The sequence below is a fragment of the Labeo rohita genome, chromosome 11 (assembly GCF_022985175.1).
Source record: "Labeo rohita strain BAU-BD-2019 chromosome 11, IGBB_LRoh.1.0, whole genome shotgun sequence".
NCBI classification, from domain to species: Eukaryota; Metazoa; Chordata; class Actinopteri; order Cypriniformes; family Cyprinidae; genus Labeo; species Labeo rohita.
In genome coordinates, this window is record NC_066879.1 from 15,010,649 (window position 1) to 15,026,475 (window position 15,827).

The window sequence follows — 15,827 nt, forward strand, 5'->3', positions numbered from 1 at the left end:
CGACCATAGCACAACCAAATGAAAAACTGAAAATAAATAGAAAAATAAAAATACAATTCCAAAACACATTTACTAAATTTAAAATAAAAATAGAAAATAGAAAACTATTTTTTTTATTATTCTAAAATGTGACATTTTTAAAAAGACGTTTATTATAGAAAACCCTACAAATGAAAATTACACTGTTTTTGTTTGTTTGTTTATTTATTTATTTTTAAATAATTTAAATACTTTGAAAACCTTCTAAATTAATATTAATTCCAATTATATGTGCACTTATAGGCACTACATTTAAATTTAAATGAAAACAAAATATAAAAGCTAATTTACAATAAACTTTAAAAAAATAACATGAAAATTTGAAATGTTGCCTTGGTAACTAACTATAAACGTAATAAATAAAAATAATATAAAATAAATATAGATAAAAAATAAATAAAATAACAAAAAAACGACCAAACCACAAACTTAAACTAAATGAAAAACAGAAAATAAATAGAAAAATAAAAATACAATTCCCAAAAAACATTTACTAAAATTAAAATTAAAATAGAAAATTTTAAAACATTTTTAAAAAAGACATTTATTATAGAAAACCTTACAAATGAAAATTACACTGTTTCTGTTTGTTTATTTGTTTTTTTTTAAATAACTTAAATACTTTGAAATTAATATTAATTGCAATTAATATTACATGCACGATTCCTGTACCGAGCAATCCTGCATTACTGAGATTCTGTAAACGGCACGCTGCTTTGTCTAGTGCAGCAGATAATTCTTCACACTTGTGTTTTCTCATGACTGAGGACAGACGCTGTAAAGTGTAGAAAGAGGAACTGGTTGCATGAGAGAGGACAGAGATCGGGTTCTCAGGCCCTCACATAGTCTTCTTGATTTTATTGTGTGTTAGGAAGTGTGCCTTCACAGCCGTATGGCCATAAAGCGACTGTCTGAAGTGTGCCACACGCCGCTTTGATGTCAGTCAGTTACTGTGGGAATCAGGAACCAGAGGTGAGCCAACACAAATAAAACTGTTTGATTGATTCCAATACAAATAAAGAACAGCAGAGGCACAGACAACTTTATATTAGATGACTCAATGTTTTCAGCACTTAAAGGGATAGTTCACCCAAAAATGTCTACTCACCACTATGCTGAACACAGAAGATGACATTTTGAAGAAATGTTAGCCATTGATTTGCACAGCATGAGAAAAATACTGTGGAAGTCAATAGCAACCAGCAATATATTTGTTTGTTTTCAATGGAAGTAAGAAACTCATACAGGTTTGGAATGGCATGAGGGTGAGTAAATGATGACAGAATATTCATTTTTGGGTGAACTGTCCCTTTAAGGGTTTAGTGGTTCTTTTGATTCTTGTGCTTAAGACACTTCAGCTCATAAAACACTGAGGTGTGAGGAAGTGTGTCTGAACTACGTCCTATTAAGACAGACCCACTGAGATCTGAGCAATATTGTGTTTACATCTTTACTATATTTTTTTAGAATTATTTTGGAACCCACAGCTGCCAGGTTTTTTTTTTCCTGAAAAAAAAAAAAAAAAAAAAAAAAATAAAAAATAAATAAATAAAACATTTTTCCATTTAGTGAACTCAAACTAAATTAGCAAATAAAATGCATGTTAAAAAAATCTTATTTCAGTTAGGCATCATTTCCCATTTTCATTTAGATTAACTTGATGTGCTGAAATGAAATAACTAACAGAAATAAAAAAAAAATAATAAAAACTGATAGAACAAAAATGGAGCAAAAAATAAAACAAATGTGAACTAAAATTAAAATAAAAACAGAATATATATATAAAAAAAAAATCCCAAAAACCTTTACTAAAAATAAAAATACAAAATACAAAAATAACATAATTGGCAGCATAATTAAAATAATATAGAATATAAAATATAATTAAAATAATATCATTAATACTAAACTGAAATAAAAATGAAGTTCAAATTGAAATGAAAAGGTAAATATTAAAGTAAAGGCTGATTTACAATAGACTTTAAAAAATAACATGAAAATTTAAAATTTTAGTTTTATAAACTTAATAAATAAAAATAAATATAAATAATAAATAAATAAAATAACAAAAATGTCCAAAGCACAAACTTTAACTAAATGAAAAACAGAAAATAAACCTAAAAAAAAAATGTAATTAAATTACATTTTATATATTAAAATTAAATTTTAATTAAATCTATTACATTTTTAATGAAAACAGACTTTAAAAACAACATGGAAATGTAAAATGTTGTCTTGGCAAACTAACTATAAATAATAATAATAAAAAAAAAAGAAATAGAAATAGAAATAAAAATATGAAATAAAATAACAAAAACGACCAAAGCACAAACTTGAACTAAATGAAAAACAGAAAATATAAAAATATAAAATTTAAAATAATGAAGTAGAATACAAATATTACTATTTATATAAATAATCAAGTAGAATACAAATAAAGTGACAAATAAATCCATCATCCACACCAAGTGTTTATTGAGGCACAGTAAGATGTTAGATTGCACTGACAATGAAGGATATATTTGACTGCTAACAGAAAACACTCCCTCACGTTTTCCTTCACACTTGTACTAGAATGCTACAGCTTGAAATCAGAATGACACATGTAGTTCTAATAATTTAAATTATCTCATCATCACATCAGTATAAATGTAACAGCAGAAAAGATATGGAACGGTTTCCTTCCTGTTATTTGACAATTATCAAAAGACAGACCTCTGTCTAGATACAGTGAAATTTGAAATAATCAGTGCAATGATAAGAGATTAAAGTGAAAACTTTTCAGTGTATTTCCCAGGTTTGTTTGCATTCGATAACTCTTAATTCCTCATATTAATGATCCAGTGATTTGTGAGAGCTGGACGGACAGAAATCTGCAAAGACGTGCAGTTCCTTCAGTATGTTCACACTAGTTTGAGCTTCACCAGCAGAGGGTGGTTTTGTGTTTTGACAGCGCCCCTGGATGTTTTCAGGAAATCTAAGGGTGGGACGGATTGCCTTTATGAGTCTTAATGGAGCGATTTAGAGGCGGAAAGCATTTGGTTCATGACTGTTTAGCCCATGTAGGGATATTTCCATTCTGTAAGCGGCACGTGGGTTTGCTTGACGACCTGCGGGGACGTCCATCGGAGGACGTAGTGAGGGCCGCCGGGTTTGTCGTTGGTGCCTGAAAAGATATGGTCAAAATTAATTGTGCAGGCATGAGATGTGAAATATATTTGAGACATTTTATATTATATTTTACTTTTTTAATTTAAAAATTAACTTAAAAAAAAAAAAGTAAAAAAAAAAAAAGAATTAACATTAAGTAAATTAAAAGTTTTGATTTGTCTCTATGTCAGAATATGCAACTCAAGTGCATTTCTGTTTAAAAAGAAAAATAAATAATAATTAATTAACAAGCCAAAATTTTTTCTATGACAATGGTTATTTAACCTGTAATGTATACCTGTAATCCAAGCAAATATTTATTTTTTATAATGTTAAGTAAGCAATTCTGGAGAAATAAAAATATATTTGAGATATTTTATATTCACTGTTTTTGCACTTATATTTCACTTTTTTATTTTTAAAAAAATATTTACAATTTTTGTAGTTAATGTAAAAAAAAAAAAAAATAATAATAATAATAATTCTATATAATTTCATATTATATTTTACTTTATTTAATCTAAAAATGAACATAAAAACGTAAGTAAAAATGTAAAAAAATAAATAAGTGAATAACTTTTTTCATTAAGTAAATTAAAAGTTTTGATTTGTCTCTGTCAAAACATGCATTTCTGTTTAAAAAGAAAAATAAATAAAAATTAATTGACAAGCCAACACTATTTTCTATGACAGCGGTAATTTAACCTGTAATATATTCCTGTAATCCAAGCAAATATTTTCTTTATAATGTTAAGTAAGCAATTCTGGAGAAATAAGATGTAAAGTTTGTAAAAAAACAAACAAACAAACAAACAAACAAAAAAAAACAATATATTTGAGATTTTTTATATTCACTGATTTTGCACTTATATTTCGCTTTTTATTTGACAAAATATTTACAATTTTTGTATTTAAAAACGTAAAATAATAATAATAATTTTCCTTTAAGTAAATTAAATATTTTTACTCATCTTTAAGTCAGAACATACAATGCAAGTGCATTTCTGTTTTTAAAAAAAAGTCAATTTTTGACATGTTAACATTATTTTCTATGAAAACTGTCATTTAATATGCAATACATTTAAAACAAATTGATTGTTTCTTTATAATGTAGAAGCAATCATTTAAGCAATTCTGCAGACAAGAGATGTGAAGTTTTTTTTTTTCAATTTGCATTCACCAAATTCAATTTTTGACCCAATACATGTGCTTTTCTATTTGCACATTTTTTAAAATTCATTTTTAAACAAATGACTAAAAAAGAACAATATTTTCCTGTAAAAACGTCAATTTAACCTCTAATATTTAATTAAAAATGATTTTTTCTTATAATATTCAACAAAAACCTGTTTATTATCTAGGCTGGAACTTCAGTGCATTTCAATGTTTATTTTTGACCCAGAAGTCAATTATTTTGACTTCACATTATGCCACCGACTCGGTCTATAGAGTTTGATGGAATCTTGATCATTCCTTTGGTTGTTCGATGGCTTTTGGTTTACCTGATGCTCTGGCGCCACCAAATGGCTGCTGGGCCACAATGGATCCTGTCGATTTGTCATTGACATAATAATTTCCAGCAGCGTTTCTCAAGGCCTTTGCTGCCTCATCAATAACAGCCCTGAAACAAGCAATCACATTATAAATGTATGTTAAAGATGTATAATTATAGTGCAGAGACATGAGTGTCTGAACATTTTTGGCTGTGCTGATCTGGGTTGTTTAATGGATTTCATTTGCATACTAACTTATTCTGGGCCTGCAGCTGAAAATGAGCATGATGAAATAGAGCTGCACTCACTTATCTTGGGAAAAGACGGCTCCTGTCAGGGCGTACGGAGAAGTGTTGTCTATTAAGTGCAGGACCTTCTTGTAGTCGTTTTCAGGGTAAATGTAAACTGTCAGGACAGGCCCGAAGATCTCCTGAAAAATCAAAGAATATATGTGAGATATTTTAGATTCATTGATTTTGACTTGGATTACAGTTCTAAGAAAACTTATTTCTGCCATGGAATAAAAAGAAGCAGCAAACAATTCTAACTTTCTTTAGAATTGCGATAAAAATTACACATTTATCTTTGATTTTTTTTCCTGTGGTGGAACAAACAACAACAACCAACAATTGTGAGATGTAAACTCCGAAGATAAAACGTCTGAATTACAAGCAAAAAATTACAGAATTACAAGTATAAATTTAGAATTCTGAAGATAAATGCCAGAATTACGAGATGTAAATTCAGAATCCTGAAAAAAAAGTCTGAATTACAAGTGTAAATTCAGAATTCCAAAGCAAAAAAAAAAAGTCAGAATTACAAGATTTCAATTCAGAATTACGAGGAAAAGTCAAAATTACTAGATTACTAGAAGTCAGAATTATGATACGGAATTTCAGAATTCCGATGAAATACTGTCAGAATTACGAGATGTAAATCCAGAATTCCAAAGAAAAATGACAGAATTACAAGATGTATATTCAGAATTCTGATAAATGATGATTCAGACTGTCAGAATTGAAAGATGTAAATTCAGAATTACGAAGGGAAATAAAGGCAAAACTACTAGATGTAAACTCAAAATTCCAAAGAAAAAAGTCGGAATTATGATACATAAACTCAGAATTCCGAAGAAAAAAAAAAAAGTCAGAATTTTGAGATGTATATTCAGAATTCAGAAAAAAATACTGTCAGAATTATGAGATGTAAATCCAGAATTCCAAAGAAAAATTACAGAATTACAAGTGGAAATTTTAAATTCTGAAGAAAAATGCAACAATTACAAGATGTAAGTTCATAATTCCGAAGAAAAAAAAATGTCAGAATTACGAGATGTAAATCCAGAATTCCAAAGAAAAATTACAGATTTACAAATGGGAATGCAGAATTCTGAAGAAATTGCAAGAATTATGATATGTAAATTCAGAATTCCAAGGAAAAAAAAGTCAAAATTACTAGATCTAAACTCAGAATTCCAAAGAAAAAAGTTAGAATTACAAGATGTAAATTCAGAATCCTGAAGATAAAAAGTCAGAATTACAAGTAAAAAAGTCAGAATTGTGAAATGTAAACTCAGAATTCAGAGTAAAAAGTAAAATTGTGAGATATAAAGTTGCAATTGTGTGTAAAAAAAAGTCAGAACTGTGAGATAAAAGGTTGCAAGGACCTTTTTTATCTGTTTTTTTCTGTTCTGGAAAAAAGCTTTCATTTATTTAGCAATTTTCCATTAAGTGAATTATATGTTTTCTTCTCTCAGTTAAAACAAACAATGCAACTGCATTTCTGTTCGCATATTTAAAAAAAAAAAAAAGTAAAGCACAACTCAACATTTTGTGTAAAAGCTTTCATTTAACCTGTAATATTCCTTTAATGAAAAATATTTATTTATAATGTAAAGTATTAATTATAAGCAAATAATTGATTTGGTATGTTCTCAATATCTAGATCACTCATCCGGGTGACTGCGGGTGGTAACCGGGTCAGATGAGACCATCTGATTGTGAAGATAAGGGTTAAATAAGGTAAAATGGAAGAGACTGGTTTATCTAAACAAACCAAAGTCCATCCATTCAGTGCTCTGATCCTGTGTGTGTGTGGCTGCAATCCTGAGCGGTGAAAAACCAAATAAACACGTGAGCCGTTGTGCAAGCAACAATTTTTATACCTCATTCATGATTTTCTCCTGTGGGTCGGTGGTTTCAATGATGGTGGGCTCCACGAAATATCCTTTCTTATCATCACAGTTTCCTCCAGCGATGATCTTCAGATGTGGAGAGGTTTTGGCGTGTTCCAGCCAACCCTTGATCCTGGAGAAGGACTTGGGAAAGACATTAAGAGTGTTTATTACTTGAACAAGAAGTGAATTAAAGTATGAGACGTTTACTTTGTTATTGGATTAATAGGTTGTTGGTTTGTACCTTGTCATCAATAACTGCTGAGAAGAAAGTGCTGAAATCTTCGACTGGCTATGAAGTGAAACAGAAAAATGTCAAAATTTTAGGCTACGGATACTTTATGTGCTCAAACAAGTGAAATATATATATAACATTGTAAAAATGAGGAAAACCAAAATGTGTGTTGACACAATATACTGTAAAAACAGACGTCCCACAGAGCAAAATATATGTAAGAATGTTATGCAAACACACTAGTTTGAAACTCATTTGAAACTGCTTTGGCAAATGATGCATTGGCATTCATTTGCATTATTTTAATGTTATGTAATAGTTCATTTTACCTAAAACCGTGCCTGTTGATACACAATTGTGGACATGTTCATATTCAAGCATTTCATACAGTGGCTTTAAACAGCTCACGCTTATACAGCAGATTCAGTTGACAAACAACTGACAATCGTGACCTAAATATGATTTTCATTTGCAATATTAAATCCTAAAATTCAGTACACACACTCAAGCTTTAAAGATCTATAGTTCTTGGTTCATTTTAAGTCAGACTTGTGAATTCACTAAACTTGCTCTGATAATAATTGGAGTTGTTAACTGGATACTCGCTTTGACCGAGTCATTTGAATCAGTGAGCTGTTTTCTGGAGACTCACTCTGACCGAATCATTTGAATCAGTGAGTTGTTTGCTGGAGACTCGCTCTGACCAATTCATCTGAATCAGTGAGTTGTTGACTGGGGACTTGCTCTGACCAAATCATTTGAATCAGTGAGTTGCTAACTGGAGACTCGCTCTGACTGAATCATTTGAATCAGTGAGTTGCTAACTGGAGACTCGCTCTGACCAAATAATTTGAATCAGTGAGTTGTTTGCTGGAGACTCGCTCTGACCAAATCATTTGAATCAGTGAGTTGCTAACTGGAGACTCACTCTGACTGGATCATTTGAATCAGTGAGTTGCTGACTGGAGACTCGCTCTGACCAAATAATTTGAATCAGTGAGTTGTTTGCTGGAGACTCGCTCTGACCAATTCATCGAATCAGTGAGTTGTTGACTGGAGACTTGCTCTGACCAAATCATTTGAATCAGTGAGTTGCTAACTGAAGACTCACTCTGACTGAATCATTTGAATCAGTGAGTTGTTGACTGGAGACTTGCTCTGACCAAATCATTTGAATCAGTGAGTTGCTAACTGGAGACTCACTCTGACTGAATCATTTGAATCAGTGAGTTGCTAACTGGAGACTCACTCTGACTGAATCATTTGAATCAGTGAGTTGCTAATTGGAGACTTGCTCTGACTGGATCATTTGAATCAGTGAGTTGTTGACTGGAGACTCGCTCTAACCAAATCATTTGAATCAGTGAGCTGTTAAATGGAGACTCGCTCAGAACAAATAATTTGAATCAGTAAGTTGTTAACTGTTGACTCGCTCTGACCAAATCATTTGAAGTGTCCCAATGTGCATACTATCCACCCTAAATTCTATGTGATACTAGTAAATTTCCATACTATTTAGGGTAGATAGGGTGGATAGTATGCACATTGGGACGCAGACTGAGTTGTTGACTCAAGAACATGCAGCAATCCGCTCAGTCCAGTTTGCGAATTAATCATTCAGTGCAATTTTCTAAATTATTCACCAGGTTCATTAAAAAGAATCGGACACTTCTATCACATCTCAGAGTGTGTGACAATTTCTCCAGTTCAAAATAACAAGGAATGACATGGAGTGGAGTAAAAAGTACAATATTATGCTTTGGCATGTTTCAAAGTAAACATTTCTCAGAATAAAAATACTTTTTTTACTTTTTACTTCGTAAAAATACTTCACGTCACATGAACATTTTTGGACTATACTAAGCATTCAGCCTTGATCTGCTGAAACTTTTGCAGTTGCAAAACTCTTTCACTTACGTCTCCCACTTTGATCTGTTTGTGCACATCCAGGAGCTGCTGTTTGATCTGAGGCCACAGTGAGTCTGGTACGTACATCCTGGAACAGGCCGAACACTTCTGTCCTCCGTACTCAAACGCCGAGCGGATGGTGCCGGTCACCACGCTACGAATGTCTGCAGACTTGTGTACAAAGTGGAAGTTCTTGCCACCGCATTCTAAAGCAAACACGAGATACAAGAAATCAAACACAGAATTTGAAGTCAAACATCATTAGAATTAAATTCGTAATGCGATGGGAAAACAAACCTCCAGCGACACGAGGGAAGTTCCTGTAGATATCCAGATTCTGGGCGACTTGCTTCCACAATCGTTTGAAAGTTCTGAAAAAGATATATAAAATAAAATTACTCATAATAATAATAATATGTTTCATGAGCAACAAATCAGCATATTAGAATGATTTCTAAAGAATCATGTGACACTAAAGACTTTAGTAATGATGCTGAAAATTCAGCTTTGATCACAAAAATAAATTACATTTGAACACATATTCACATTGAAAACAGCTATTTTAATTTGTAAAAATATTTCACAATTTTACTGTATTTTTAATTTAAATAAACATCAGTTAGCAGTGTAGGTTAAAATTCTACAAGTTTTGGGCTTTACCCATGCAAAACATCCAAGAGGTTTAAATTTTCACTTTGCACTGTGAGACCAAGTCTGACAAACTTTAACTCGGACAGAAGGTTGTACTAAAGATAAGAGTAACGCAATCACATTACATACTGTCTGACTGAGTCAACAAGCTTAAAAAGAGACGTACGGCACACTGCCGGTGAAGTTAATGCCAGCCAGGTGTTTAGAGGACGTGACGGCGTCTCCAAACACTGGACCATCGGCTGGGAGGAACTGGATGATGTTGGGTGGCAATCCAGACTCTCTCAGGATCTTATAGACGGAATAACTGGCAGACATGGCCGTGTCGCTGGGTTTCCACAACACCACGTTTCCCTGAATGCATATATGTGAGAAAGTCAGTCTTCAATGCATGACACTACTAATAAATCTTAAAGGAATAGTTCACCCCAAAAATGAGAATCAGCTAAAAAAGCACTAAGATGTAGATGAATTTGTTTCTTCATCAGAACAGATTTTGAGAAATGTAGCATTACATCACTTGCTCACCGATGGATCGTAAGCATTGAATGGGTGCCGTCAGAATGAGAGTCCAAACAGCTGATAAAAACATCACAATAATCCAAAAGTAATCCTCACCACTCCAGTCCATCAATTAACATCTTGTGAATTAAAAAGGTGCATGTTTGTAAGAAACAAATCCATCATTAAGACATTTAAACCATTGCTTCTGGCCAAGTCGATAATGCATAATAAAGCTTCTTTCAGTGAAAAAGTCCATTTCTCATTCTAACAGACCATTTGTTTAGAACTGTTTTGGTCTGTTTTCACTTGTAAACGCTGTTTGATCTGTGCAGATTTCTCTCCTGATTCAGACGAGAAAGCAATATTATGGATTATGCATTCATATTTTAGCCAGAAGCAATGGTTTAAAGTTAAAAACGTCTTAATGATGGATTTGTTTCTTACAGACATGCACCTTTTCGCTTCACAAGATGTTAATTGATGGACTGGAGTGGTGTGGATTACTTGTGGACTATTGTGATGTTTTTATCAGCTGTTTGGACTCTCATTCTGACGGCACCCATTCACTGCAGATGATCCACTGGTGTGCAAGTGATGGGATGCTACATTTCTCCAAATCTGATGAAGAAACAAACTCATCTACATGTCGGATGACCTGAGGGTGAATGCATTTTCAGCAAATTTTCACTTTTGGGTGAACTATTCCTTAAATACAGACAATTTTAAATCACCTTTTAAAAAAGAAGTTTCAAATTCAGTAATTAAACTGGATTACTTACAGCTGAATTGATGAATTTAGCTTTAAAACAACCTGTATTGTATAACACGCTATATAAATAAATGTGACTTGAGATCTCACCATGATAGCTGGGGTGCCAGCCAGGTTTCCACCAATCGCTGTGAAGTTAAATGGTGCGACAGCAGCTACAAATCCCTTAAATGTGTAAAAGACAAATTAATACCAAATAATAGCTTGCACAGACAAATCTGTTGCATAATTGTGTAATAATTCAAGAAACTCCACAGCAGTGAACCCACTTCCAGTCCACGGTACAGCATTGTGTTAGTACTTCCATCGCTGTCCAACGGCTGCTGCTGTTCGAGCTCAACTGCATGTTTGGCATTGAACCTGAAGAAGTCAATGAGTTCTGCAGCAGCGTCGATCTCGGCCTGGACCACAGTCTTACCCTGAGACACGGAGCAAAGATCAGTAGGTTAATGAAAAAATAGCATAAATAATCCCATGTGCAAACATTTGTAGATGTTTGTGAAGACGCACCTGTCCAATCATGGTCTTGGCCAGAACTTCTGCTCTCTTGGGTCCGCTGATGATGTCGGCAGCTTTGAAGAAGATCTGGGCTCGATCCGCAACGGGTTTAAGATCCCATTCTCTTCGAGCAGCGACTGAAGCCTCAATGGCTTTATTTATCAGCTCCTGAAGACACAAATTATAAACAAAACCAATCTCATTTCATGCAAAACAAGTTACTGCACATTTGCAGTATTTCCTCATGTGAATGTGAATTTACAGTATTAACATACTGTACCTTATCAGCATAGCAGAACTTGGACACTTTGTGAGAGTGGTTGAACGGCTAATAGGAAAAAAAATAAAACAGAGTAAAGTCACATTAATGTAATCCTGTGATTGTTTGGAGAGAGGTTTATTTAAAGTACAACATAGAAAAAATATACTACTAATAATAATGATTATTATTGAACCTTAAATATTAAATTTTTAAATAATTTTATTTAAAATACAAGGCAGAAAAATACAGTAGTAGTAGTAGTAGTAATAATAATAATAATAAATTGATAATAAATATTGCTTTACATTTTTTTTTACATTATTTTATTTAAAGGACAAAAAAATAAAATATACAATACAATATAATAAAATACAGTTACAATGTAAATTATTTGAATATAATAATAATAATGATTTTTAAAATAATAATAATAACAACATTATTTTATGTGAAATGCAACACAAATATAATAATAATAACAATAATAATACATCAATCTTAAATATTGATTTAAGTTGAAATTGTTTTATTTAAAGGACAATACAAAAAAAATAAAAGTAAATATAATATAATAATATAATAATATTTAATATTATATTATATTATTATATTTAATTAATATAATTAAACAATTAAAAAAGTAATAATAATTGGTAATAATAATAAATATTGATTTAAGGTGAAATTATTTTAAAGGACAATAAATAAAATATGTAACACAACGTAATAAAATACAGGAATAGTGTAAATTATTTAAAATAATTACATTTTTTTGTGTGAATTTAAGTAATAATGAATAATAATGATTTTTAAATTAATTTTAAATGGGCCCTAAATATCAATATTGAAAAGCTGACATTAATTTATTTAAAGTTTAACCTAGAAAAATATAATAATAATAAATAAATTGATAGTAAATATTGTTAGAAACAATTTTAAGCAATTTTAATTGTTAATTGTTTAATTGAAAAATAAATTTAAAAAAATTATTTATATATATATATATATATATATATATATAATAACAACAACATGGTAAATATTAATTTAAGTTGAAATTATTTTATTAATTACAAAAAGAAAGACTGCAGACTGCAGCCTGCATGCCAGTGTATGTTGTGCGTGGAATAATAATAATATTAAGCATCATAATTCATGCCATGATGAACAATCAAGTATTCCAGATGCACTGACAACGATTTTTCTGTAAAAGAGCTACAGAACACATGTTCGCACAAAAAGCAGAGAAATGATTAACTCACAGACAGCTGGTATCTGATATCTTTGGTCCACACTTCTTCATTTCCAACCACACACGGAATCTCCTCAGTCTTTCCCTTCAGGTTTTGTAATGCCTGATGAACAAGGGTAAAACAGAGATGTTTAATCAATCAGATATGCACATATGTGACCCTGGACCACAAAACCAGTCTTAAGTCGCTGGGGTTTATTTGTAACAATAGCCAAAAATACATTGTATGGGTCAAAATTATTGATTTTTCTTTTATGGCAAAAATCATTAAGAAATTAAGTAAAGATCATGCTTCATGAAGATATTTTGTAAAACTCCTACTGTAAATGCATGAAAACTTAATTTTTGTTTAGTAATATACATTGTTTGAAGAACTTCAAAGGTGATTTTCTCAATATTTTGATTTTTTGCACCCTCAGATTCCTGATTTTTAAATAGTTGTATCTCAGCCAAATATTGTCCTATCCTAACAAACTGTACATCAATGAAAAGCTTATTTATTCAGCTTTCATATGATAAATCATATTTTGAAAAAATTACCCTTACGACTGGTTTTGTGATCCAGGGTCACATATGTAGTGCACTGGGATATCAGAGACAGTGTGTAATGTGTGGTTCACCTTCTCCAATTCTAATCTCTCTTTACTGCCCTCTTTGAACCCCAGAATGGGCTCATTCTTCACCTCCACAGCAGCACACGGAAAAGTCTTGAACCTGCAGAAAAAAAAAACAACAAACTTGTTTTTCAAGTCACAAAATACAAGCCTCTCAATCAGTAACTCATATAAAGTCAACTAGAAGAATAACCTGCTGTAAATCCATAACAGGAGACAACTGGGTCACTGTAGTCTTTAATGCATCCAGTTGCTAGACAGCTGAGGTAGTTCACATGACATGTCAAGCAGTCTCAGCAGTTTATTATACATCCTACAGGTCCATAAGACACTGAAGACTTTTTTAGCTATATATATATATATATATTTTTTTTTTTTTCTTTTTCTTTTTTTCTTTTTTTTTAAGAAATTAATACTTTTATTCACCAAGGATGTATTAAGTTAATAATTAAATGTTTATTAAAAGTTAATAATAAATAATTTACATTGTTATAAAATATTTATATTTTGAATAAACATTTTAAACTTGTTATTCATGAAAGAATCCTGAAAAAAAAAAAAAAAAAAAAATCACAGGTTCCAAAAAATATTTGGCAGCACAACTGTTGATATTATCCAACATTGATCATTCTAATAATAAATCCGCATACTAGAATGATTTCTGAAGGATCATGTGACACTTAAGACTGGAGTAACAGCTGATAAAAATTCAGCTTTTCATCACAGGAATAAATTCTATTTTAAAGTATGTTAAAATAAAAAACATTTTATATTGCAAAAACATTTTGCAATATTGCTGTTTTTTTTCTATATTTTTAATCAAATAAATGCAGCCTTGATGAGCATAAGAGACTTCTTTAAAGACTATTACAAGTCTTACTGACCCCAAACTTTTGAACGGTAGTGTATATATATGTATAATGGCTTACTATTCATAACATGAATAGTCAGTAAAGCTGCAATGTTTCTCAGTATGTGGATTATGCTTATGAATACACTGAGCTACAATGAAAACAATGAAGACACTTGTGCAAACAGATCTCACTGCTTAGCAGGAGGGCAAGTTTCTTGAGTGTTACGTAACACCTGTTTACTTGCACGTAAAACGGAAACTTTCAGCATATGCTTACATTACATAATAACACACAGGCATAGGAATATTATTATTATTCACTGAGTAAGTTGACACATGTCAAACGACTTCCTCAAGAGTGAAAGTCATGTGTGATTCCATGTGCAGTTGCATACATACCCTTTCCAAGACTGCCAGATGACAGATCTCACGCGTAGCATCTTTAATCTGGATGTACAAGGAAATAAGAAACCTTATATTTATATATGTATGTACAATTAAAATTTAATATCCTTCTTTTGAGGATCTGTAACGCTAAAATGCGATCTTGACAGTTAAATTCTCCCCTCACAGGCAGCGGCATTACATGAATGGAGACTTACCACTTCCGGTTTAGAGGGGGGTTGTATGAGAGTGTTAATGTCGTTACGGTTCATAGAGCTCTCAGACACCATGCTTCGCATTAAAAACAGACATGTAATTATTTAAATATTGTATTTTTCATTCCATACGTACGTTTAGATATTCATCGTGTAGAAGTAAAATAAGTTGAAGTTAAGCGGCACCCCTGTTGCTCAGAAATGGAAGAGACCAGAGGGCGAGTCTCTTACGGGCCAATCAGCTTTCGAGACGTTCAGCCCGCAGTCAATCATAAGAGTCATTTCTCCTACAGTGTTTCTATTTATAAAAGATTAAAATATTTCATGCTTACTTGGGTGAAAGTAAGAGTTTAATCAGTAACGTTACATCACTAAACGTTTCAGCGTCTTTACACTGACTTTGTGTGTTAAAGATATTTTAGAAATGTCAGCTTCTTAACCACGCCCCCACATAATTCCTTTAAAAACGCCATATTTGGCGGGAGTTTTACTTTTGTTGTGAGCACTGATGTGTGTGTAAATTCGTTTAACCCAGTGGTTCTCAACCTTTTTGGGGCCAGCGCCCCCCTTCCCATTATCCAGGTCCCTCACCGCCCCCCATCAAATAAATTGTAGTCTAATTGTCCTCACTGAATATTAAAGTTGATTATTATTATTTTGTGTTTATAATGAGGGCTGTTATTATATTTACAGTAATTCAAATGTATGGGGTCATTATGATTTTTAGGAAATTAATTTATTTCAAGGATGCATTGAATTGATCAAAAAAGACAGTGAAGTACTTTTTTACAGTATATTGTTTTAAAACAAGTATAATGACATTAATT

General features: G+C 31.6%; 1 protein-coding gene across 1 annotated transcript; it reads right to left on the reverse strand.

The window, feature by feature from the left end:
• Nucleotides 1-2,497: 2,497 nt before the first annotated feature.
• Nucleotides 2,498-14,983, reverse strand: aldh4a1 (aldehyde dehydrogenase 4 family, member A1). The gene is made up of 15 exons (XM_051123260.1): nucleotides 14,801-14,983; nucleotides 13,555-13,648; nucleotides 12,945-13,037; nucleotides 11,701-11,748; nucleotides 11,433-11,588; nucleotides 11,192-11,341; nucleotides 11,013-11,087; nucleotides 9,816-10,003; nucleotides 9,296-9,369; nucleotides 9,008-9,204; nucleotides 7,100-7,147; nucleotides 6,847-6,999; nucleotides 4,991-5,112; nucleotides 4,692-4,810; nucleotides 2,498-3,205 (listed from the first exon to the last, which is right to left on the reverse strand). The coding sequence occupies exons 1-15, from the start codon at nucleotides 14,839-14,841 to the stop codon at nucleotides 3,093-3,095; spliced, it is 1,671 nt and encodes a 556-aa protein (XP_050979217.1). The 5' UTR covers nucleotides 14,842-14,983; the 3' UTR covers nucleotides 2,498-3,092.
• Between the last annotated feature and the right edge of the window lie 844 nt (nucleotides 14,984-15,827).